At 53.7% G+C, this 24147-nt stretch overlaps 8 protein-coding genes across 8 annotated transcripts; 4 read left to right on the top strand and 4 right to left on the bottom strand.

Annotated features, from left to right (window-relative positions):
- Nucleotides 1-416: 416 nt before the first annotated feature.
- NEUTE1DRAFT_127024 (uncharacterized protein) lies at nucleotides 417-3559 on the top strand (the record flags this gene model as incomplete). Its single annotated transcript, XM_009859081.1, has 1 exon — nucleotides 417-3559. One exon carries the CDS (start codon nucleotides 417-419, stop codon nucleotides 3459-3461), a length of 3045 nt encoding a protein of 1014 aa, XP_009857383.1.
- A 188-nt stretch (nucleotides 3560-3747) lies between these two features.
- NEUTE1DRAFT_127025 (uncharacterized protein) lies at nucleotides 3748-6162 on the top strand (the record flags this gene model as incomplete). The annotated part of the gene is made up of 2 exons (XM_009859082.1): nucleotides 3748-4179; nucleotides 5119-6162. 2 exons carry the CDS (start codon nucleotides 3748-3750, stop codon nucleotides 6160-6162), a joined length of 1476 nt encoding a protein of 491 aa, XP_009857384.1.
- Nucleotides 6163-7428: 1266 nt separating this feature from the next.
- On the bottom strand, nucleotides 7429-8641 carry NEUTE1DRAFT_56066 (uncharacterized protein; the record flags this gene model as incomplete). The annotated part of the gene is made up of 5 exons (XM_009859083.1): nucleotides 7429-7566; nucleotides 7649-7728; nucleotides 7792-7898; nucleotides 7964-8144; nucleotides 8245-8641. 5 exons carry the CDS (start codon nucleotides 8639-8641, stop codon nucleotides 7429-7431), a joined length of 903 nt encoding a protein of 300 aa, XP_009857385.1.
- Nucleotides 8642-9614: 973 nt separating this feature from the next.
- On the bottom strand, nucleotides 9615-11153 carry NEUTE1DRAFT_151030 (uncharacterized protein; the record flags this gene model as incomplete). Its single annotated transcript, XM_009859084.1, has 5 exons — nucleotides 9615-10065; nucleotides 10138-10220; nucleotides 10296-10402; nucleotides 10469-10649; nucleotides 10742-11153. The coding sequence occupies 5 exons, from the start codon at nucleotides 11151-11153 to the stop codon at nucleotides 9883-9885; spliced, it is 966 nt and encodes a 321-aa protein (XP_009857386.1).
- Nucleotides 11154-11519: 366 nt separating this feature from the next.
- NEUTE1DRAFT_93452 (uncharacterized protein) lies at nucleotides 11520-15979 on the bottom strand (the record flags this gene model as incomplete). Its single annotated transcript, XM_009859085.1, has 2 exons — nucleotides 11520-12008; nucleotides 12192-15979. The coding sequence occupies 2 exons, from the start codon at nucleotides 15971-15973 to the stop codon at nucleotides 11633-11635; spliced, it is 4158 nt and encodes a 1385-aa protein (XP_009857387.1).
- Nucleotides 15980-16431: 452 nt separating this feature from the next.
- NEUTE1DRAFT_127028 (uncharacterized protein) lies at nucleotides 16432-18443 on the top strand (the record flags this gene model as incomplete). Its single annotated transcript, XM_009859086.1, has 3 exons — nucleotides 16432-18119; nucleotides 18335-18367; nucleotides 18426-18443. 3 exons carry the CDS (start codon nucleotides 16644-16646, stop codon nucleotides 18441-18443), a joined length of 1527 nt encoding a protein of 508 aa, XP_009857388.1.
- Nucleotides 18444-20494: 2051 nt separating this feature from the next.
- NEUTE1DRAFT_119330 (uncharacterized protein) lies at nucleotides 20495-20873 on the bottom strand (the record flags this gene model as incomplete). Its single annotated transcript, XM_009859087.1, has 2 exons — nucleotides 20495-20575; nucleotides 20661-20873. The coding sequence occupies 2 exons, from the start codon at nucleotides 20778-20780 to the stop codon at nucleotides 20495-20497; spliced, it is 201 nt and encodes a 66-aa protein (XP_009857389.1).
- Nucleotides 20874-21768: 895 nt separating this feature from the next.
- On the top strand, nucleotides 21769-23921 carry NEUTE1DRAFT_127029 (uncharacterized protein; the record flags this gene model as incomplete). Its single annotated transcript, XM_009859088.1, has 3 exons — nucleotides 21769-21980; nucleotides 22269-22725; nucleotides 22784-23921. 3 exons carry the CDS (start codon nucleotides 21769-21771, stop codon nucleotides 23789-23791), a joined length of 1677 nt encoding a protein of 558 aa, XP_009857390.1.
- Nucleotides 23922-24147: the final 226 nt, after the last annotated feature.

Consider the following 24147-nt stretch of genomic DNA (forward strand, 5'->3'; position numbering starts at 1 on the left):
AAATCGCAGTTTGGTGTGCAAGCCCCAAATGTGGGCTGCCCAGTGGTGCGCACGGACGCTTTTGGATGGTTTTTGTGGCTAGTGCCCGTCCTCAGGTGTGGCTGTGGTCTAGATGCTGCCTTCCCAAGTACTTTGTACCTGCACTAACAACAACACCTGCACTGTCAGCTGATAGCGCGCTGTAGTCGTGATCGTGGTCCCTGCAAAGTGGAAGCCGTAGAGGTTCCCATCCTCGTCGCCTTCCTGCTTTGATTTCCGCGCGCGGCGCATCGAGTCGCCAAGTTGGCCCAGCGTCCACCACTAACTGAAGTCACATTTGCGCACTTGCTTCTCTTAGGCCCGGTACCTTCCACTTACTCTGCACATATCGATGGAGGAGGAGACGGTGTACTCTTCCCATCGCATCACCAGTTCGAATGGCGCACAATGACACGATAGACATCATCTCGTCGTCGCCCGAGTTCCCAGACATCAGCGTCCTAGTCGCAAAGGCAGCATCCAAGAAACCAGCGCTGCGACCCGGTAGCAATGCCACACCCATTCCCCGCGATGCAGTTGGGCTTGGAACCTTCACAAGCGCTGCTAGCATTTGGCACTTGTCGCAGGTCATGGAGGAAGAAAAGCCCACAAAAAATTCGTCATCTCGGCCAACAAAAGAGACTCTGACGATAGCAACATCAATGTCGACAGTAGCGGTTGAAGTGTCACCAACAACAACGACGGCCGTGTCTGAGGAGAAGCCGGGAAAGAAACCCAGGAAACCGAGGAAAAAGAAGGAGGAGGCAACAGCCGCCGTCGACGAAAATGCACCACCTAAACCACCAGCGAGAAGGGGGAGGCCGCCCAAGCAAAAGGACGTCGATGGACAACCTGCCTTACCCAAGTCCAAGGCTACGAAACCAGCGGCAAAACCACGGGCTTCGAGGAAGAAAGCTGAGACGGTGAGCAAGCATTTTGCCGCTTCTGCTCATGCTTCTACGGCCGATCCTCCTGTCCCAGCGGAACCCTCGAAAGATCCCGCTGCGTCGAAGCCTCCGAAACCCATACCCGTACAAAGCATAGACGAGCCAGTCGACCTAGAACCAGCAGCAAGAAGAAGACTAGATTGGACGCCACCGCCAGATGACAGACCACCACCAGCTGTGGGCAACTCGTCTGTGGTCAAGGAGTTACCGTCTTCTACGACTTCCCATACCGAACCACCAGTGGCGTTTGGAAAGCTCTTGGATACATACGGCTGTGAACCAGAGACTATTCAGCCGAGTGAAAGCACTAAAGGTAATGTACTTGGGAAGAGAAAACTGATCGAGATGGTCGCTACGACTACGACTACGAACACTGCCACAGACAAACCCACAAGTCCAGAGACGTCCCCAACCAAGCCCAAAGCCCCCAAGAAGAAGCCACGCACAATCACCGACCTAGCAACGGCCGCCTATAGAATACAAGACCCAGTTGACGATTCCATATCGACTGTGGCACCCAAACAAGACACTCTCCTGGGCTACATTGACGTGGAGGACGAGAATGCTACTATCAAACCAGGTGGCGCCAAGACAAAGGCCGCCTCCAAGAAGCCAGCAAAGGCCCGGGTCTCCAAGAAGAAGCCCGAGCCTCGAAAACAGCTGTTGCTATCTCCCCATAGCGCACTCAGGCAGGTCTCTGGTCAGAATTTTGTCTTTGGCACTTCCAGCCAGCTTGTGACGGAAGACACCGACCTCCTTCGTGCTTTGCACGAGTCGATGAAGACGGCGGGCAATGCGCAGGATAGCGATCCCTTCATGTCCAGTCCAGTCAGGTTCAGCAATATTGCTAGCAGGCGCAAGACGGGGAACAACAAGCTTTGGAAGGTTGGGGCTAGGGACGAGGACGGCGATCTGCTGGACTTGGAGATCTTTGATCTGACTGAAGCCGTGGAGGTACCGGAAGATGTGGTACAGCAAGCTGACAAACCGGCTGCTGATGTGCCTGAACGGGAGGCAAGTCCTCGAAAACAAATCGAGCGTGAGGCGGAAAGAGCAATCGAAATATTTTCATCCGATCCCATTGCCACCGAACGACTCACGATTACAGGACCCGAAACCCTGATCAGTACACTTTCAATAAAGGGAAAAGAGTCAGTTCGCCGTACTACGAAGCCTCCACCGCCAAATCCTGTTGCCCCGCCACGAGAAAGGACACCTCAACGAGCACGTCCGCCATCCCGAGATAGTCTTTCTTCTCGACTACGGAGTCCTCAAACGGAAACATCTCCGAGACCGACCACACCTCCACGAGTAAGCGCTGTGCTCGACCTCGATTACGACTTGGACGACTACGAACCGCCACCAAGTAACCAAGAACATTACCAGCTCCTTGAGCAGTCCCAGAAGACCAGTCCTTCCAAGACGCAGCAGCGGAAACAGCAGCAAACCCAGCAGCAGCAGCAGCAGCAGCAGAAAAAAAGGGACCCTCCACCCCGCCCAAAGTACGAGGTCTTTACTGATGCCCAACTAAGTCGGGAGATCGCCTCTTACGGATTTAAGCCGATCAAGAAGCGCACAGCTATGATTCGTCTTCTCGAACAGTGCTGGGAAAGTAAGACGGGGGCAGCTACAGGCAAAAGCACAGGGCTAGGTGACAATACGTTGCAGGAAGGGACAGGGAGTTTGGAGCCCGCTCACCGATCCATCAATTCTGTTGCGGTATCTCCCGACCGAGGGAGGGGCCAAACAATACAAGGCGCACATATGCAAGAAGCAAGAGCAGGAATAAAAATGGCTGCGTCCGCTACAAAAAGACCAAGGAAGAAAGCCGTAGCTGCTTCTGCGTCTGCTCCGCGCACCTCCACCACGGAAAACCCACCAAAAGCAGCAACAGCAGCATCCACATCAACAACAACTGCACCATTACCTGTTCTCTCCGCATCAACCTCCAAGCGCCAACGCCGCACCTCGTTATCTCCGATTCGCCCCCGCTCACCCATCCTCGAGATCCCCGACTCTGATATCGACATCTCCGATTCCGATCCATTCGCCTGCTCCCCGCCCGTCTCCTCACCCGATGCCTCCTCCTCTACATCCCACCTCTTCTCCACCCCCGAAAAGCACCACCAAGATCACAAACACGATCCGGCAGCAGAAATGTCCCTCATAACAGAGTGCGAGGAGTCCCTCCTGGACATGACCTCCCGCACGCCCTCGGAAGCTGATCTCTTCAAACACATAACCGAAGCCATCACCACCGCTCCCCGCACTACCAACCCTTCCGAGCCCTCTTGGCATGAGAAGATCCTCATGTACGACCCTATCATTCTGGAAGAGCTGACAGCGTGGTTGAATACGGCCGGAAAGGGACTGGATAGAGTTGGGTGGGAAGGATGCGAGGCAGGCACGGAGGAGGTGAGAAGGTGGTGCGAAAGTAAGGGCGTGGGGTGGGTATGGAGGGAGGGGAATAGGGGGCAGGTGAGGAAGAGATTTTGAGGAAATGGGTAGAGGTTTGCGCTGGCCGATGGAAAGGAGGCGGGGCGCTGACCTGGAGAGTTCCTTATGATGTTTCTTCGGCGGACTGCCGGACCCACAGCTCCGATCATACCGGGACCGCCGGTCAGGTTCACGCAGCTGTCAATGACATTTGCAAATAAATGGCAACTTGCAGTTAATAAGATGCACAACCCAAGTACAAATACATCAACCTCGAGACTCTATTGAACAACGTTCATTGTCAACAATTAACTGGATCAACTGCGGATTTTCAGAAACCGACAAGATGATGTCTCTCTTCTTCGTTTTGTCATGCTTCTTGTTGGCCATGATGCCAACGGCATTCGGGAGTTACGAAACGGACCCGCCTCCCACGTCGTCCCCCTCAATTGCAAATATCTTGGTTGATGGAGACAAGTCGGTTACTCTCAAAGTGACAACTGTCACCTATATCAGCGCCAAGAACTCTACCACGGTGGTGCCTATTTTGACTCTGTCGACCGTGGTTGAAGAAATCGCCCAAGAGTCTGTTGCTGTCCTCACCGTTCCAGCTTCCCCTGCCTCGGAGACTAAGAGCGCACCCACGCCATCGGTAAGTACAGTTCCGACCCCATCGAGCTCAAGCAGCAGTCAACGTGGTGCAAAAAACAATGCCAACGGTGGAATGACCCACGATGAGCCTTCCCCTATCACATTTGCGAGCAGCGAACACAATGGTGTTGGAGAGCCCACGAGCAGCAGCCAGCCCGAGCCCGGCCCCGTGACTGTCCATCCGACGGTGGTTTTCAGCACGAGTGCATCGAGAACATTTTCCACATCCTCGACTTCCTTTACTGGGCATGACGGTGAGATCACAGTCATCTCAACGATCAACGCTCAGGCCGACCCCAGTTCGTCTATCTCGTCGACCACCAGCCAAGATGCTCCCAGCGTTATCACGAATCTCTTAACCATGCATCGTGACAACACCACCAGCACGTCCTCGTCCACCTCTACCACATCGTCAACAACCAAGTCCGCCGACCCTAGTATCATCGTCGTGCAACCCAAGGAGTCAGCCACGCACGATGTTGTCGTCGTGCAACCCAAGGAGTCAGCCACGCCCGAGCCGACCACGCAGTTTGTCACGGTTGTCTCAACCCAGTCCGCGAAACCGGACACGGTAATTGTCAAGTCCAAGGAAGACACTTCCGTCGTGACCGAAGTAGTGAAACATACTGCTACTGCCATGGTGACCGTCTTTCCAACAAAAACCAGCTTTCTCACAAGCACCGTCCAAGCACCCCAAGCACCTGTTGTGACGGTCCATGTCGCCAACCCCTACCCCTTCGGCGTCGGGGCCTCGCATACTCCTGCCACTTATCACGAGCACGATGCTGCGGACGGTGACCCTGGCGGCCTTCAGTGGGCCCCAGGTGTGCATACGAACCCACTAGACAGGTCGGCGCAGTTTACAAAAGCGAAGCCGCCCACTTGGCCTACTTGGGGTGCTGTTGCGCAAATCATGGGATTCGTGGTTCCTTGGGTGACTGGGCAGCCGGAGGAGGTGAAGGGAACAGGGGCAGTGGCTACGATATCGCCTGTGATGGAGGAGGCGTTGAAAGCTGCTAAGACCCCGGTTGAGGCTGCGAGGACCACTCCGGCTGTTGATGTGCAGGTTCAGGCTACCCCAACCTCATCATCTACTGTTGAGGTTGTTTCTGTTGTTGATCTTGTCTCTACTGCTCGTGATCAGGGTGCTGTTGACGCTCAGGCGACTGTTGACACCTCTACTACCCCTGTTATTGAGACTACCTTTACCGTTCTGGCTACTGACGATGCTCAGGACAAGCCTAGTGTTCACGTTCGCGACTGGAACGCCGCCGAACGAACAAGAAGAGTCAGTCCCTCGAACATGTTTACCACTCTCTATGGAACCAGAAAGCCGTCCAACCCTACGAACGGTCCCCCCATCACTCGGGGCATACGAGATTTTCCGTTTTTGGGGAAAACAACCCTCGTCGGAACCCGCGAGCCATCCACCCTGACGCACGGCAATCGAATTCGCGAGAACCAAGACGGAATGGACCCTATCCAAGCCCGCGACACCTTGTCTACCTCTACCTCGACCGCCCTCCCCCCTGTCCCGGACGCCGAAACCCCTTCTGCTCTCAATCTGGAACCCAAGGGGAGCGATATGGAGAACAAGGACAAGGCCGAGAATGTGCGCCTTCTTCTGAAGGAGAAGAGCTTCTGGGATTTTCTGAAGCACGTCTTTTGCTTTATCGATGTTTACTGTGATGACGATGCCACCGATGCCTGGAAGGAAAAGAAGAAAATACTGGAATCGCAACTGGGCAACTGGATGGTGGAGCCAATCGCCGCGGCGACGGCGACGACGGCGGGTCTCACCCCTGACCCTTCTTCGATGGCCACTACCTCTTTTGCCTCTTACTCTAGCCCTACCTCTGCCCCTACCTCTGCCTCCTCTGCACCGACCCTTGACCAGGACCCGGAACCCCATGCAAAGAGGAGCAACAACACCGACAACACCGACAACATTGACACCAACGAGATGGGCAACATGAATGTGAATGTGTCACATGCGACGGAAGGCTTCTGGGATGGTGTCGCGGAAGGGGCCAACAAGTTCTTTGATGGTGTCGCGGAAGGGGCCAGCAAGTTCTTTTGCTGGCTTCTTCCTTTTACTTGTCATCATTGATGGCAGCATAGCGGTTGAATCGGAGAGATGGACTGTAGGTAAAGGGTGGTGGTGGGGGAAGAGACAGCGGGCATGCATGCACTGGAAACAATCGCAGATGAATACAACTAAGGGTAACGGGAATATGAAGGGAAGTGCGAATCTTTTGATGGAAACTAGAGGTAGAGGTAGTAGCTTGGGCCCTATCGAGGGCACTGCTACCTACCTCCAATGGAGTCTGCCACATTGAGGTGGTAATGCCCCTGGGATGTAACGACGAGGGCTGGTGTATGTTTGATTTGATCACTGGTGGGAATACAGGTTACATGCAGGATGCAGGCTTGGGGAGTTGAGCCGCGTGTGATCATGTGCTCTTTGGAAAACGGAATCTGCGACTTGCTTGATTTTTAGTTTGGTTTATCTGAAGGACAAGGAAGGCTTGAAGTGCCCTGGATTTGAGATTGACGAAGAAAGATTGGATACATGTATTTAAACGGAGACAGCTCAAGCGCACCTCTACCTCTAGCGAAAATGATTTCGAAAAAAAAAAAAAAAAAAAACCCCTCCAAAAAAAATTGGTAAAAAAGAAAAAGAAAACCATATACTACTACAGTCCAGTACTGGTTTGTTTGTTATCTCAAGATCTCGTGTCAACTTTCCTATACGTCTTCATAGCTAAGTAAAGCGTATTATTACCTTGGAAACGCCATTCCTAATATTCAATATATTATATCAATTCCTGTTAATGCCTTTATAATTCGTGCTCACCCATTTCGATTTATCCTCATAAGCTTTGGGACTATTCGGGATTGATTTCGTCTAGTATGCACCACCAGAAGTACCTACCTAGTGTAGGTACCAAGCTAACAAACAAACCAGCATTGGATTGTGTGATGTTGGCTCTCAGTCTCTTTCTTTGTGTTACTTACATGTAGGTTGCCACCTGCCTACCTCTAGGTATGTACCGAGCCATTGAGGCAGGTTTAGGTAGTGCAAACTAGAAGACTGTCATTCTTCCTCACACAAAAGATGGAAAGACAGGACACTGGCAGTGATCTTGTTGACATTCATTTTTCATTTTGCTAAACACACTGTGCTATCTCGACTGATTGCTTTGTAAAATAGAGGTTACCTAGAGGTATTTTCAACCATATTTCGGCATACTTGCCCGTGATTCAAAGACACTTCCATGCTGTTCTACATCTTTGAGCGTTGAGACATTCCCAGTGCCTTACACGGCCGGATTCCTTCACGTACCAGTTGACGTCCGTGTGCTCCCTTCAGACATCAGTCGTCCGTCAGATCAATCTCGACCTGTCCGTTTTCCAGGCGGTGCAGCTTGTAGCAAAGGGGAGAGGAGGTAGGGTCCATGGGTCGTTCTCTCTTGACACCTCTGCGTTCCTCGTTTTCGGATTTGATGCGCGGCTGTGGGACAAAGAACGGTTAACTCACCGTCTGTCTTTCTGCACAAAACAGTAGAGCTACAGGTTATGGTGCGAATGCCTACCTGGAATTTTTCTTCGACGTCGACAACCTCCTTGGACTTAACGACCGGGCGAGATACAATGCCTTCCTGCAAAAGACCCTCTACGGTATCGTACAGTGTAAGCGGCTGTTTTGACGACATAGCGCGATGGGCATGAGACTTACCCATGGTGCGGTAACGGAATTCGAAGATGGCGATGGGTCGGTTATGGGGATCGACATTTCTTGAAATGGCTACTTGACCAGGGCGATCAATGGGTTCAGATTCAAAACTGAATAGGCCTTGGTGAGCTAGATGCTCTCAGCTGTTTGTGGCCATTGGTACTTGTATTCTTACCTGACCTTGCTGTCAACGGCTTTGCCCTTCAAGTCCTTCTCACCAACAGAGAGAATAGGGATAGGACCGTCTATGTCCCTAAAAGATATAACACGACCGGTTTTGACCCTGAGATAAAGGTTGACAACAAGTGTACCGTAGTGTCTGGCGGCCTCCGCCTGAGTATTGTCCCCTCTATGTCCTTCCCCTGTACAAGATCGGGAGGTAGATTAGCGTGGCGAACCTCACATAAGAGTTGTATACCTCTATAGTACAGCCCTAGAACCACTCGATATACTTACGAACATCAAGGCTGCCGAAGTGAAACGAGTGTCGTCTCCAGCCGGTGGCTTGGCTACCAGTTCTACAATGGGATCTCTTGTTTTCGATACCAACCGACATTCGCTTGTAACTCGTGCGGAATCCGTCCATGGAAAAATTCCAATAGATTTTCGGCTCTGTCTTGAAGTCGTGGAAGTTTGTCGCGTCAAGGATGAAGGCAAAAGGCCTGCCTGGTTTGGCCTCGATGTATTTCAGCACGTAGGGAACTTTGTGGTCCGGGGTCTGCTGGAATGAATGATAGCTGATCTCTTTGGCGCGCGACTCAGCCTCATCTGGGTCGGCTTCGTATTCGTGCGCACGCTGGCCGTCGACTTCGACGGCAACCTCAAGCCCCGGAAGGCAGGTGAGAATTGCCATACCTCTATTCGGTTAGAATCCTCTATGCGCTGGTGGGTGTTGCAACCATGTGTTTGTCTTCGTGCTCAAGAGGATGTAGGGCAGTTGGTGGTGTGAAGAAGGAGAGACACCAGAGAACGTAGCGATACCAGGCTGCCTGGCTTCAAGTGCCCAGTTGAAAAATGCGGGGTGTCCAGACTTGCAAAAGTAAGGTAGGGAAGTGAATGGGACCCGAGGCAATGAAGGGACCTACCTGGGCGGTGACTGGCGCCGCTGGGGGCCGGCTTCACATGTTGCAGGCGCAGAAAACGGAAGGCGCGACTGGAAGGAACGACGGGACCCGGAGTCTGGTCACGGCAGGCTCACGAAAGCGAAGCACAAAAGGTCGGTTCCGAAACTAGCTCTTGCGCCATTACACGGACTCGAAATCCATCATGCACCTGAGCTCAAAGCGGAAAGAACTTCCAAGAATAAAGGGGAAAGCTGACTTCCACTGTTTGTGGTGTTTGTATGATGACTTGTCAAAAGCAATGGTCCGTTTACCATGGGAACCAAGACTCAAGTGATTTTGATGCTTCCTGATTTCTCAATGTTGAAACAATCAACAATGGATTGTATGGCCTCCGAACTGAAAAGTTCCTCTTAGTTGTAAGCAGAAAAAAATAGTTCATACCGATCTTATTGTACATCCGCACTGCTGTCTTGATAGGCATATTGTGGTAGCGTTGGTCAGGGCCTGGCTGAGAAGAACATACATGTACCTCTAGAGACTGTGTCCGGGTTATCTTGATGTCGAACATTGTCAAGATCATAAAGGTGTTCAAGTGCCGTGGCTAGGTATACATCAAGACCGGTTTCTCTAGACCAAAGAATGATGGTACGTAGATGGCCGTGGTTGCCGTTATTGCTGGCCAGCATCCATCATGTTGGAGATGGGGCGCCAGAAGATGCAGAAGACCTGGAATCTAAACGGCAGTTGTAATGTAATGGAAGGCGAGATAATGGATGTTGTTAGAGAATTTGCGCATGATACGGGTATTAAACAGATATCTTGCGTGGGTCTCTGCCTACACATATCAAAACACAAATGCCTTATTACACCAGTCCTCCCTACCTCTAGCTTTGCGGGTACTTCTAGGCTCGTCTGTATGGACAGCTTCACATCGTCATCAAAAGACAGACATTCCCGGTGCTGTGTGCGATTACCTCACGTCTTCAAGTACTCCTTGACGACGACCGGGTACCAAAGATACTTGTGAGTATCAATCGTCCGTCAGGTCAATCTCGACTTTTCCGTCCTCCAAGCGGCGTAGCTTGTAGCAGACCGGAATATGGGTTGAGTCTACGGGTTCTCTTTTGATACCGCGTTTTATCTCCGGGTCCGGTTTGATACCGCGTGTATTCTTCGGGTCCGGTTTGATATCAGTAAGGGGCTCCTGGGAGATCTGAAGCGGTCAGTAGGTAGTCTGTTCACACCGGCAAGCTTGGCTAGAGGTACTAGAGTTGGAGCGGCTCACCTGGTGCGCTTCTTCGAGATCAATGAGTTGATCGTCCTCATTCTTGACAGGGCGCGGAACGATGCCCTCGGACATAAGGCCCTCTATGATAGGGGGATAAGCAAAGGACCGACCTACGGGACGTAACATGAATAGACAACATTGTAAGCCTGACCTACCCATTGTTCGGTATCGGAACTCGAAGATCGCAAATGGTCGTTGATCTGGATCAACATGCTCGAACCTGTGGACTTTCTTTGGACCAGAAATGAGTTCAGAGTTGAAACTGGATCGGTGAATGTTAGCTGAGTCCTCCAGTGAATTCGGATATGTGGTAGAAACAGGTACTCACTGGACCTTGCTATCCACTGATTTCCCCTTTAATGCCGTCTCGGAGACAGACTGAACAGAAACGGGGTCATCAAGAGGTTTCAGTACTGATGTTCGACCTGAGTCAATAGCATGCCATAACTTGACTGAAAGTGTGCCAAATTGCTTTGTCCGATCTCCTTGTGTCTCAGCTGCTCCTTCCACTGTAACAAATGAGAGTCAGTTCGGTAAAGACTGACAGTAACTTCATGTAATGCGATCTCGCGCAGAGAGGAATTGAAGTTGTTGATATTACCTAGCTCGAGCGTGGAAAATTGGAACCTGTGGAGTTTCCAGCCCGACTCATTGTTGCCAGAGAGGGAAGAATCTCTCGTTGTCTTAGTGCCGCCGGGAAGCGAGTAGTAGCCAGTAGGAATCCCGTCCAGAAAACATTGGTATTCGGCCTTGTGTTTCTGGCCATCGTGACTTGGAATAGAGAATTTGGTAGAATCCAATTTGAATACAAAAGGTTTTCCGGGCATGGATTCAATGTATTTGATGGTGAAGGGAGATCCTGATTCTTGAATAGGCACATGAGTAATTGAGTGAAAGTCAATCTCCTTGGCGCGCGCTTCAACCTCATCTGCGGGGGCATCGTACTCTTGCGCGCGCTGGCCATCAACCTCGACGGTAATCTCAAGCTCCGGGTAGCCGGTGAGGATTGCCATCTTGGTTGGAGCCGTGCTGGTGGTTGCCGCTCTCAATGAATTGGGCAGAACGGATCGATACGGTAGATCGTGCTGGACGCTCCTGTTTCAGATGTCGGGAAGGGGATGGTGAATGAGAGAAGACACGACAAGCGAGGCGGGGTTCCAGAAAATTTAAGGGCACCGCTCCTGCCATCGGACGAGTCCATGACGCGTCCGGGTCCGGTCTCGTTCAGATACACACAAATGGAAGGCGCAACTGGAAGGAGCGATGGGCCTGGTCACTGCACTGCAGGCTCGCAAAACACGTGAGCCAAGTTTCAGTCTACAAGGCACTCGAAGCCAGAGCGCACCAGTACAAAAGGATGTGAAAAAAAAAAAAAAAAAAAAACACAAACTGCCCGATCTCTTGTCTGTTGTGCCTGGTCCATGATGACCTCGCTCGCAGCAGAAACTTGTAATTGGGGATCAAAGGAGATAAAACTGAATGGGACGCCCCATCATTGCCGTGACAGTGAACCGCCCGCACCACCACCACCACCACCACCACCACCGACCCCATCCACCGCCGTTACGAACTTGACGCTCTTCCTCCTTTCTTTGTCTCTCTCACCTCGGCCCCCTCCATCTGCTTTACTTCCCTCTCCACCATGTCCAGTAAGACCACCACTCATCCAGGCCCCGATCCTCCCCGGACTTGAGCTCAGTATCCCCGTCACATTATGACTCTGAGATCCCGACCCCGAGCCATGTGAAGTCTGCGAATGCGAGTGATGAGCCTGTATCCCACCTCCCGGTCCGATCCCAAATGCCAAGCCCGTCTCCCTGACGCTTTCTACCGCTCTGCTTTGTGCCACAGGAGGGGCGTCGTCGCCGCTGCTGCCAAGTAATCTGCCACCTGACTCGCTGGTTGTTCCAGCAGAAGCGAGAGCAGAAAGAGCTGGAGGTCCGAGGTCGACGTATCCTCGATCGGCGGCCGAGCCAAGGAGGGAGCTGTCGCCCTGGCCGGTGAGGCTGGAAAGGCCGGAGCACACGGGTGTCTTGTTACCGCCTGAGAACACGGGTGTCTTGATACCACCGCCCGAGAACACCGGTGTCTTGTTCCCTGCCGAACGGCTGTAACTGCTAGGAGCGGAAGCCTCTCGCTCTCTCTCACGCGCTGTCCCCGCCCGGCTCGGAACTTCGGTCATCATCTCGCCCATTCTGGAGGCCATACCGTGGCCATGTCCCGTATCGGTTCCGGTACCTCGCATCGTCCCCCAAGGCAGTTTCATCGGGCCAGGCAGGCAGACATGCCCACACCCATCTAGCGGACAGAAACCGCCGCTTGAGGCCAGTTCGGCAGCTGGGTCGTCGTTATCAACTGGTCCATCAACGTACATGGCTGAGTCCCGCTCAGCTTCAAAAGCTGCATGCCAAGCCTGCATACAGGAGGAGTGGCCCCCGTGCCCACAGCCGGGGCAGAGCCACCAGGTTGCGATGGGCTGGTAGTCATCTTCCCCTTCCCGATCAGGCTGGAGGGAGGAGATGGTTGATTCTGAGGAAGAAGGGATAAAGGGAGACGAGTCGCGATGACCGCAAAGCGCGCATGGGGCTGCAGCAGCTTTACACCGCTTACACGTCCATACTGAATCCGTCGACGCCTCGCTGCGATCCAACTCCCTCGCTTTGTGACACGAGCTGCAAAAGAATCCGACTGACACGCCGTTTTGCGCCGGGGTCAAGATGGCTGGGTAATTAATTCCCCAGTCTTTCAGCGCATTCTTCTCCTGATCACCGGGCATGGACTCGGCGGCCGCGGCGGGCCAACCTTGCATGCATAATTTCCTGAGAAGAGCCGCCTCGACAAAGAGTTTGAGGTTCATGAGGCGGGAGTGATGCTGCCGAAGGATGGCTGCTGCTTGGTAACTGTCGATGACTTCGTCGGATACCAAAGGCTTGAGGAGGAGGACAATGGCCGAAGCGTTCAAGGCGGAGGACTTGGCTTCGAAGGCCAGAGTACGGGATATCAGAGAGTAAGGGTTCAGCGGGGGTGTAGTACTGGAGAAGGAGGAAGTGTGGTTGTGAAGAGGGTAAGGATACGCAGGATCGGAAGGCCAGGGTAGGTAATCGGTTTCGATTATGTGGGTGGGTTCTGGTTCCGGTTCTTCGGGAAAAGTAGGGGGTTCGTCGGTAATGACGACGGGTGGTGCGGCATGCAAAGTGTCATTTTCGTTTTGGGAGGGAAAACTGTCGTCGGTAGTGGATTGCGTAATGGCATGGTGCTCGTCAGTATAGGCCGTCATTCCCGTCATTTCAGTCTCGGTACGATTGAGCTGCGGGGGCACGACGAAGCGGGGACGACCGAAGCTGCCCATTTGGAGATCGGACGCTTGTTCGGAACCGTCGCTACCCCGGGGGTAGCGGATCTCGGCAAGGGCAGAGCCACGGATGGGCAGGCCGCCGCTGGACTCGACAGAGCTGGCAATGGCGGTTCCTGTTGTTCCGCAGCCGCGGCGACTACCGGCAGAAACGGAGAGGCCATGCCCGAAGCTGTCATCGGAATCATGGCGCAAAACGGATTTTCTCGGGTCTTCGTGACGTTTGCGAGGTACGTCGATGGCATTGCCGAGGATTGCTTCGGTGTCGTAGAAATCGTATCCTTCTGTGCTGGCTTGGGTCTGTTCGCTATTGAAGGAGACGACGGACAAGGGGACAGAGTCGAGACGGCTACGTTTCTGTGGACCGCGAGGTTGGAGCGCAGGGCCGAGTGCAAAACTGCCAGGCTCCAGAACTGGCGCCAGCTTCTCGGACTCGGTAACAGGCCGGGCAAGGGGCGTCGGTTGGTTCGAGGTGCTCTCTAGCTCTTCTGACAGCAACGACCTGGGATTTGCCTTTCGCGGTGTATCTGCCCCATCGGTCTGGACTGACATCTGAAAAGGAGGACCCAGCGCGCGTAGCTGGGCCTCCGTCTTCCTCTTCTCGAAGTGATCAAGTCGACGTTCCAAGTGGTACTGCCCTCGTCTTCGTAAAATCAGGTCCACCCAGTAAGCGAGAATGCGCCATGACTGGGCAAGCCGGTACTGATTGACGCTATCGGCTGCTTTGGCATAGTGATCGAGGATAGTCCTGACTCGGTCGGGCAGTGGCCTGCCTCCTTCGACGTGTGGCAGCTCCTGGTACAAGACCTCCAAGTAGTTGATGGTAAGGTATTCGTACACATCTACTGTTGCAGCAGCAGGCAAATGTCCAATGGCCATAGCTTGTTGGGGCTTGTAGGTGCCGGTGACCTTGATGGTCTGTTCCAACGACAAGACCTCTTCCGAACCCGTCGGGGGTGTCGTGCTCAGGTTGGCTGACCTCGTGCTTGGACGCCGCTTCCGCTGCCGCTTGGGGCCCAGGAAACTTCCGATAACATCATCTTCCGAATCGCTGCGGCTGACACCAAACCTGGGAGTGGCAGGACTCGAGCTATAGGAGGGCGCACTAATGCTGTGGCTGCTGTCGGCATGTAGCATATGTGGCCGTGGACGATGGGAGGGAGCACGCTCGTCTAGAAACATTAGCACGTCTCCCTGTGACGAGAAGGACATGGTCGAGACGGCCTGCCGGTCAAGCACCTTGGGCGCAAAGTTGACATCGCACTGTGTGAAAAGACCATCCTGGCCGACGGTCCATAGAAGATACTGATCGTGCCAAAGAAGAGCGTTGGGTGAAGTGTCAAACAGCTGGATCTCCCTATACGGCATCGTAGGACGGGCGAGATCCCAGATATGCACCGCATTGATACCAAACTTCTTCTGACTGCCCTCCCCATACGACATGGCGATCTGGGAAGCCCTCTTGGCCTGGGCCGTCGCTGACCATTGCCCTGGTCTCCAGGCAAGAGAAGCCACGGGTGCCGGAGTCGATATAGTCCATTTCGGCTTCTGTCTCTTGTCGGGAACCTTGCCCAGGTGCCAAACATGACACTTGCTGTCCCATCCAGCACTCACGAGATGTTCGCCGTCGGGATGCCAGGCAATCGAAGTACACGACTTCTCGTGGGCGTTGATCCTCAGGACGGGCGCATGGTACTTGCGCATATCCCATTGGAGGATGGTGCCCTGATCAGTTGAGCAGGCAAAGACAAAGCCATCTTTGGGAGACCAGCGGACCTGGCGCACGCCGTCTGCGTTGCACTTGTAGGCGTGGACGGGACGGAAAGTGGCGCCGGTTCGCGAGGGGATCGGGTTACGGATATCGAAGCAGCGGACGATGCCGTCTTGGCTGCCAGACAACAGGTAGCTGGCCCGGTGAGGATTAACGTCGAGTGTGTTGACCTGTCGAGAGTCTTCGCGAATCTGGAGAGACTCGAGCGGGGATCCGGTAGCCCAGGCCTCGCTGGCGCGCACCAGGTCGTACTGGAAGATCTTGCCGCTGCCACATGCCGTGAAGACGGTCGGGTTGCCGCCAGCAGGGCCCCATTTGACATCTCTGATAGCTAACTGATCTGGGCTTCCTCCCTGGAGAAGCGAGCGAAGATCGATCCCCTCACGAATGCTGAGGCCGTCAAATGTGACGGTTCGTAGCGCATGGCGGCCAGCAAGAACAGCTGATCGGCCATCCGGGGACCTGTCTATGCACTCGAGGGGTTGGCCAGCCTGGTATGAGGCATTCTGGGCGGCAGTGGGACGTTGACGATAGTTGGAGATGGCCGCCAGGCCGCCGCTGGGGTTGCTGGTAATGTTAGAGCCGTGAGAAGTGCCATTGGCAACCGAGGACGACGGCGTGTTCTCGTGCGAATTGTTGGCCGAAGAAGAGTCGGGGTTGTTATTAGTCTTGCCCAGTAGCTTGCGCATGATATTACCCTGGTTATACATGGCCGCGACCCCGTGTTGTCGTGGTTCAGATTGTTGTTGTTACTATGTAATGTCGTCGTGTGTCTCGCGAGGCCGTGATGCCGTCGAGAGCATCTTCTTTGCGGGTCCTTCAGGGCGCGACCAAGGAACGTTGGAGGGTGTCAATGAGTGGTGACATTGGAAGGAATGGGATATCTCGCCAAGGTCTCCTCGGTGAGGAATGCGCCGGTGATGTTGTGGTGGTGATGTGATGTCGTCGTGGGATGTTCTTAGGTACTTTGTAATGTTTTGGTGGGGTTGATGGAGGGAAGCTATTCCCAGGCAAGTGGAATGATGCCACAATGCCTGCCGGCTGTCCCCTACTTGCGGCTATTCTGCCAGCCTTGACCGCCAAGATCTTCCATCCATCGGAGCTGCCTGCCGTTAGCGCATCTCGTCTGTTGTCAGCGCGTCAGTCCACTGAACAACTGAAGCTTCCACTCGACGGGACTTCCAGCCTTCTGTTCCCTTCCATTTCATCATCACCAGAACATTGCCGCCCACTGTTTACCTACACCGACGGCACACATCAACTATACTACCTCAATCTCACCAACATTACCTAACCATTGACTTTACGCGACTTCTACCAGTACCGGTTCAGACTCCGCGTGAACACAGAACGAGCTCATCACTTTCATCGGGCGCCACCATGAACCCCGACCGACAGGCCATGATCGCCGGCTTGGGCAAAGGTCGAGACCGAGACAACAAACGAGACATCACTGCCCCCAGACTCGACAACAACAACCGCATCTCGAAACCCCAATACAAGCCCTCCTCGAAACCCATCACAGGTTCAAACAGTACCCCGGTCGGCAGCTCTGGCCCCGGCAAATACCTTACCCAGGACGAGCAGTCGGAGCAATTCGTCGCCGACGAGGACAAGTTCGTGCTCAAGCAAGCAAAGAAGAAGGCCGACATCCGCGTCAGAGAACGGCGCGCAAAGCCCATCGACTACCTTGCCTTCAACCTCCGCTTCATCGACACCGACCGCGATGTCTTTGACGACCACGATGACGACGTCGACATCCCCGTGCCCTCTCCCGAGAGAGTCCTCCAGAACCTGAACGAGTCCCAGCTGAAGGAGTTGGAGGAGGATATCAAGTCATACAATACCCTCGAGACAAACCGCCGCAACAAGGAGTACTGGTCAGCCCTGTCCATTCTGTGTGACGAAAAGCGAAACAAACTCAAACCACAAGGAGCAGAGGGACGTGCCGTCAACACAGTGGCTGCGGATGTTGACAGGATTCTGGCACCCAAGACGTTGGAGCAGTTGGAGGCGTTGGAGAAGCAGATCAGGGCGAAGCTACAGTCCAACGAGCCCATCGATACCGACTATTGGGAATCCTTACTCAAGAGTCTGCTGGTATACAAGGCAAAGGCAAAGCTGAAGCACGTGTGTTTGGAGATCAAGGCCGCCCGCGTCGAGGTCCTCAAAGCCAAGGACCCCGAGAGGGCGAAAGCCTTGGAACAAGCCGACGCCCTCCCTGATGCCGCCCTCGCTTTGACCTCGGGCCCTTCCAAAGCCTTGAGCCGCCCTACCGCCTCGACATCAACACCACTCGCTGCATCCTCCAGCAACAGCAGCAGCAGCACCGCCCCGCCCCCAGGTACCGCTCGCTTCGCCTCCACCGGCAATGAAGACTTCTCCCAAGCCACCAAGGCCCTCTACGACCGGGAAGTCGCCCGCGGCTTCCTCGAAGGCGAAGAGATCTTCACGGCCGAAGAATCCCTGACCTCCAACCCCAAGCCCGTGTGGGCCGACAAGTACCGTCCCCGCAAGCCGCGCTACTTCAACCGCGTTCTGATGGGCTACGAATGGAACAAGTACAACCAAACGCACTACGACCACGACAACCCGCCGCCCAAGGTTGTGCAGGGGTACAAGTTCAACATATTCTATCCCGACCTGATTGACAAGACCAAGGCGCCCACATTCAAGATCATCAGGGAGGGCGGGAGACGCAGAGGAGAGAGCTTTGCGCCCGCGGGCAAGGAGGATACCTGCTTGATTAGGTTCGTGGCCGGACCGCCGTACGAGGATATTGCGTTTAGGATTGTGGACAGGGAGTGGGATTATAGCGCCAAGAAGGAGAGGGGGTTCAAGAGTAGTTTTGACAAGGTGAGTCATCCTAGGTTGTGGGTTGTGGTGGGCGACATTGCTGTTTGGGCCGGTGGGCTGTTGGTGACAGCGTTGGTCCCGATGGCTACGTTGGCCTATTACCACGGCCCCTATAACAGGCCAACGCTATACATTTCTACGCCATCCAGCATCCGCCGATTACCCGTGCGTTTCTGGCCTTACCGTTCTTGTGCTAACCCATTACTTGTGTGTAGGGCATCCTTCAACTACACTTTCAGTTCAAAAAGGTTGGTGATCTGGTCTCCCTTTTGGTTGTACCGGCCAAGGCTAACAGTGTCTGTGCAGATTTACTACAGAAAGTAAAAGAAGCCCAGTGCCATATGACCACCGCCTTCTGGAATGCTGGTCCGGCCTGCGGCGAAGCCTTCGGCTGGTCTTTTGGTCTGGTAACTTCGGTGTCGTGTTCTATAGGTCGATATGGGACCGCGGAAGCTGCTGCGGCCCGTCTGGGCTCGATCCCTGTTCCCGGTCTTTGGATGAACTGGGCGCATTGTCTGATTATGAAAGAACACACGAGAGAGCTTCCAAGTGCGGTGTGTTGTGGAAGGGCTGCTACACCGCCGACCGGGGACGACGGGAACGAACACGGGGCACAGATGAGACGATTTCAAGGCTTCGTCTAGAAGGGTGGGAATGATGCCGTTCCCCGGGTAGACCGGGGCATTGGGGCTGGATGCCGGCAGCATTCTGGTCTTCTGGGTGGATGTCATTGTCTTGTCTCGCGACAGTCGAGCGGCACGTCAGCGGGCACTCCTGAAGTGGAGGGATCATGGATGGAGACGGGACTGGACCGGCTCCTCTCCGTATGCGACAACCCGAACTTTTGGAGCTTACTAAATCCCTGGTGCGATGGTGTGCGATTGGATGATTCATGTTTCTTCGGACCATCGGATTTTGCGAGGAAAGAACGAGATATCCGTCTCCCGTCTGTCTGTCTCTCTGCCTAGGTGTCTGGGCACCGGCGAGACAGGACCAGGTGTCAGCCCAACCCTGGAGACGGAGAAGTACAGAGCAGTCCGGATGTCATGTCAATCTATCAGCCGTTCATCTTGCAGTCAGCCTGCCAGTCTGTCAGTTTTGTCAGATGGTGAAGGGTGGGAGGAGTGTTTCGTTGTCTGGACGCCTGGAGATGACGCAGGGCACACTGCACTATCAAGACACGTTCCACAGGATAGCTACAGTCTGAGGCTTTCTTGAGGCTGGCAGAAATAACCGGGGTGGCTTTTCTTTCGATCTTCCTCCGTGGCATGGAGATAAGGGGTGGCCTGGTCTGCGAGGCGTCGGTCACCGTCAGAGACGTGGAAGTTGGCTGCCTCGGCTGCCTCGGGGTCGGCCGGTAAATGAAGCCAAGCCCGATTTTCGATTCACGCTCATCATTTGTTCGACACATCCTTCTAGAATGAAACAAAGTCTATGTTCTGCATGTCACAAGAGATTACTATTTAAGAGGTCATGGCACCGTGCAAGCCGTGCAAGCCCGAAGCCGTGTGGAGAGAGATGATGAGAGACCGGGCTGAGTGCGCACGTCAATCAGTACGCAGTCGACCTGTTGTTCAGTTGTTCTGGCGCCTCTGCCCTTGGGAAACATTGACCTCTTGACCTCTTTGAACGGCCATCTCTTGTGTTGAAAACTCCGCCGTTTCTTCCATGGCCCGTCTGCCCACTAAAGGCCCCATGCCAGCACAGAGTGACAATGGTGGGAAGCACTGATTGGGCCGTTTCAAAAAAGACCACCTCTTAGCACCACCACGAGTGGCTGCACCTTTCCGTTAGGATCTGGCTACGGCCAGCCAATTCTGTCCGTCCTTGTGGCATCTTCTCTCTTGTGTCTGGTCTGCAATGGACCTAGGACTCGCTGACGAGACCGGCGTGCCGCTGGCTGACTGGCTGGAAGCTTCCCATTGCCGCAGAGAGAGCCTCACTCTGATACGCCCAAGTCTACTCCCACTGCTGTCGCTGTCCTAGCTCATGCTGCCGTCATTGACCGCTTCCACGGCTCCCAGAGTTCCAGACAATAGCTCTTCTTCGCTTCTGCCGGTAACCCTGAGCGCTGGCCAGCCAAGGCCCAGTGAGAGGGAGTCACAATGCCCGACTATGAGATTGTTAGAGCTGAACTTATTTTGTCCTCTCAAGGTCTGGCCATTTTTACTACCCCAAACCAAAACTGTTGATTGTGTGGATTGTGTCGTCAATTGTCTTTCGCTTGAGGATTGTTGTAAACAACAACTTGAACAACAACGACATGGACTGGACGACATGAACAGACCAAATCTTCGGACCCCCCCTTTCCTACTTCCCCTACTGCCCCTTCGAACAAGCCACACTTCAAACTGCATCACGGGCAAGCATGCTTCTTAGTCGCTGACCGCCAAGTTTCCCTCCACTGCAGTTCTGGCGCCGCCTTTCTTCAACGTCAAGTTACGGTGGGCTTGACACTGTAGAGCCAGGTATCAGGTCTTGGCTTGAAAGCACCAGGCATATTGAGCAGGGGTTTAAAACCCCGGTCGTCAATTCTGTCACTTTTCTTTTTCTTCCATCGTGCCGTCTTCCCTGTCTTTGCTGCCGGCTCTGCGATGTAGGCAGTATGTGAGAATTATTGCACGCACTGGTACACTCGCAGAAGATGAAAATCATGGGCATGGATGCTGCTGTGGCCTGCTGTCTGGGGTTGTGACGAGCACCGAACCCTTCTCATTTCCTTCTCACAGGTACCTCACCTAGGAGACTGAGGGAGGGGTGTCCATAACACAGTCGATCCGGCGCCGATTGGTCAACGTCCCTGAGTACCTTACCTTCTTTACATTCACCTTCGTCCCCAGAAGCAAGCCACGCAGAGCTACTGCCTATAGCGTGTTGATCTTCAACTCTATGATTTCGTTTGTTCTACCTCTTCCACGGTAGAAAACATGCCGTGTAGAGTGCGCATGGCCACACCATGTACACACACAGCAATGAACTGGAAGCCAGGCCATGGCACAACGGCCGCACCCTCATACCAGCCATGAATGGAAGGTATCGCAAACCCACCCGGTACTCTCTCCTTGCGCCCGCTCCCGCCGGGTGTGGAGGTAGATGTCTGGTCCACCAAACAAAAGTGAACAAACTGTGTTGGCAGAACCCTCACTCACTGAAGGCAAGGCAGGGCAGTGTCCTCCCTTGGGATGTACACCACCGCACTCAGTACACACTTTGGCCCCCCCTGTTCTGCTTGGCTTGAGATACCCACCCCTTACTGCTACTGACATGGATGGAGCTTCAACAACATAGCCAGATGTTGCTATACGTCCAGTATCTGCATAGCTCCATGTCCTTGTATCGATCTTCTTTCCCCTGGTCCCTGGTCCTGGCAGATACAGACATACACCTACATACTTCAACTGCCAGTCAACAGCCGTTTTGCCTGATAACTGAGACATCTGGACCTCACACCTTCAATATCAAATCTGTTTCTCCCCACACTTGAAGAAAAGCATACATACCTAGGCCAACAACCTTCGTTGTCTTGGATCACCAACATTGATCAAAGCCATTCTTCTCTTCTTTCTTCCCTGGCTCACTTAGCAACGACACTTCAGTAATGGACACGGAATCAACTACCGAAAACGAACACCCAACAACGTCAGACACAATGGACTCCTCAAACTCATACATGTTATCACTACAGGTCACCAGAAGCCAGACCAGCAGCCCGGTTGCATGTGTGGGAGGCATGACGGAAGGAAAGACTCAGGTTGGCGTATCACTATGGAACCCTTCGGTCCGGGCGCAAACCGGGAGTGACGAGTTCGAGCACTATGCCTTCCACAGCACCGCAGGCTCCTCAACAGCACCTACAAATGGGTACGGAGGACTTACACAACAGTGTCTGTCTAGCCAGTCATCGCCCCGCAGCTGGAGTTCACCAGACCATCACTTTCGTCCGGTCTCTGCCTCAGGTTCTGGCTCTTCTTGGGGTTCCTACCCGGCGGAGCAGTCATACGCCGGGGTCGCTGGCAGGCAGACGAACACCCCCCCACCACAATTTCCATCCAAGACCTTATCGAGAGAGAACCACAACGCCTCGAAAACAACTTCATATCCTCCCACCGGTTCCTTCTTTCCCAGTCACCATTATCCCACCCATAACAGCATCTCCTCACTTTCTCAAGAATCGGAATACCCCCCTTCTCCCTGCAGTTCCATTCCCAATAACTTCAAGCTCGACTGCGACTCAGACACCTCCATGTTGAGCACCGCCCCCGCCTCCGAGGCCGGCGATAACTTTCTTGTCAGCAACCCATATCCTGCGTACAATCTCCTTGGTGACAGCAACATGAATGGCGTAAGCACCTGCAGTAGCGTCTCCAGCCCAGTTTCTCCCTCGGCTAGCCTTGATAGCACCCCGACTACTGCCTCTATTCTCCCCGGCAACAACAAAGCCGAGCTGCCCTATGCGCAGCTTATCTACAAAGCGTTCATGAGCACCCCCAACAAGGCCATGACACTGCAGGATATCTACCAATGGTTCCGCGAGAACACCGAAAAGGGCAAGAGTGATACAAAAGGGTGGCAGAACAGTATCCGTCACAATTTGTCCATGAACCATGTGGGTGTCCCTTCCCTCTAATCCCACATTCACTATTACATCAGCTAACACTCATTAGGCGTTCACCAAACGAGAGCGCAAGCCCGAAGGCAGCACCAACACCAACATGAACGATGAAGACAATAATGCCTCCACAGATTCCAACAACAGTGATAACAAGAAGTCCACGGAATGGTATCTCGAGCCTTGGGCAATCAAAGGCGGCGTCCAGTCTACCACACGCTACCGTAAGGGCAACCACGCTTCGCGACGGGCTGCGGCAGCCTCGGCCTGCAACGCCTCCCGCCGCCACATGAAGGACGGCAAGTACGATTTGTACAGCAACGGCATGTCCACTCTATATCGCTCTTCCCCCTCCCTTGCCAACCGTAACAAGATCTCCAAGTCGAACAACCGCGCTACACTCCGTAGCAACGGAACGGCTCCTACGGAATTGCAAATGCACTACTATACCTCCAGCCATCACATCCCTCAACAACATCCCTTCGGAGTCAGCATGGTTACCTCTGCGCCTGAGCAACACTACAACCCGTATATGTCTCCCGTCTCTGCAAGGCCGGCGGTGACGCATAGTTTGCCAGAAATAATGTCCATGTCTGCTACCTCTGCCCCTTCCTGCGCCGCTGACTTTTACGAGTCCTACACCGACCCTGCCATCCTTGCCTCTTCGCTCGAGCAACAGCAACAGCAACAGCAACAGCAACAGCAACAGCAACAGCAACAGCAACAGCAACAGCAACAGCAACAGCAACAGCAACAGCAACAACAAGGCCAAGCTCAAAGGGAGGCGTCGGAGCCAATTTCGGTGATGAACGAGCCCATCACTCCCGAGGCCAGTTTCGGCAGCCCTCCGCTCATGGCGGCGAACCCCACGAGCAGTAGCGCGAGTTACTATCCCAGCCCTGAGGATCACGCCATGAGCTTTGCCAGTGTCCATCACCACGCCGGGTATCATCAGCCTCAAGTCTACCAGGGCGAGTCCCGGTATGGCCATCACAACGGCTGGGAACATGCCCAGGGCGTGGCGGTTCCAGCTACGGGAATGATGTATGGGCATTATGCATAGATGCTAGCACTTGAGCACAAAACAACGAAGAGATAGGCGGCGGCTTGATGCTACGACTGCAGGAAGCCAAATTGTACCAATACCAATATTACGATCATGAGGTCACGACACAACAAACACAGAAGGCGATACCCAAAAAAACTTGCTTTTGATTCATTAGATTTGGTGGGGGGTTGTTTTCCTACCTCTATTTTCTTTTTCTCCATCCGTATCTTCCTCTCTTTTTTTCTTCTTCGCATTTCGCAGCTGCTCTTAAATTACCAGTCTGGCAAGCAGCGTCTTAGATATGGGGCACTGGTTTCCAGCTAGTGGTTCCCTTCATGTCACTGCTTGCATGGTTCTACTCTTACAGCCAA

The sequence above is a fragment of the Neurospora tetrasperma genome (genome assembly GCF_000213175.1).
Source record: "Neurospora tetrasperma FGSC 2508 unplaced genomic scaffold NEUTE1scaffold_81, whole genome shotgun sequence".
NCBI classification, from domain to species: domain Eukaryota; kingdom Fungi; phylum Ascomycota; class Sordariomycetes; order Sordariales; family Sordariaceae; genus Neurospora; species Neurospora tetrasperma.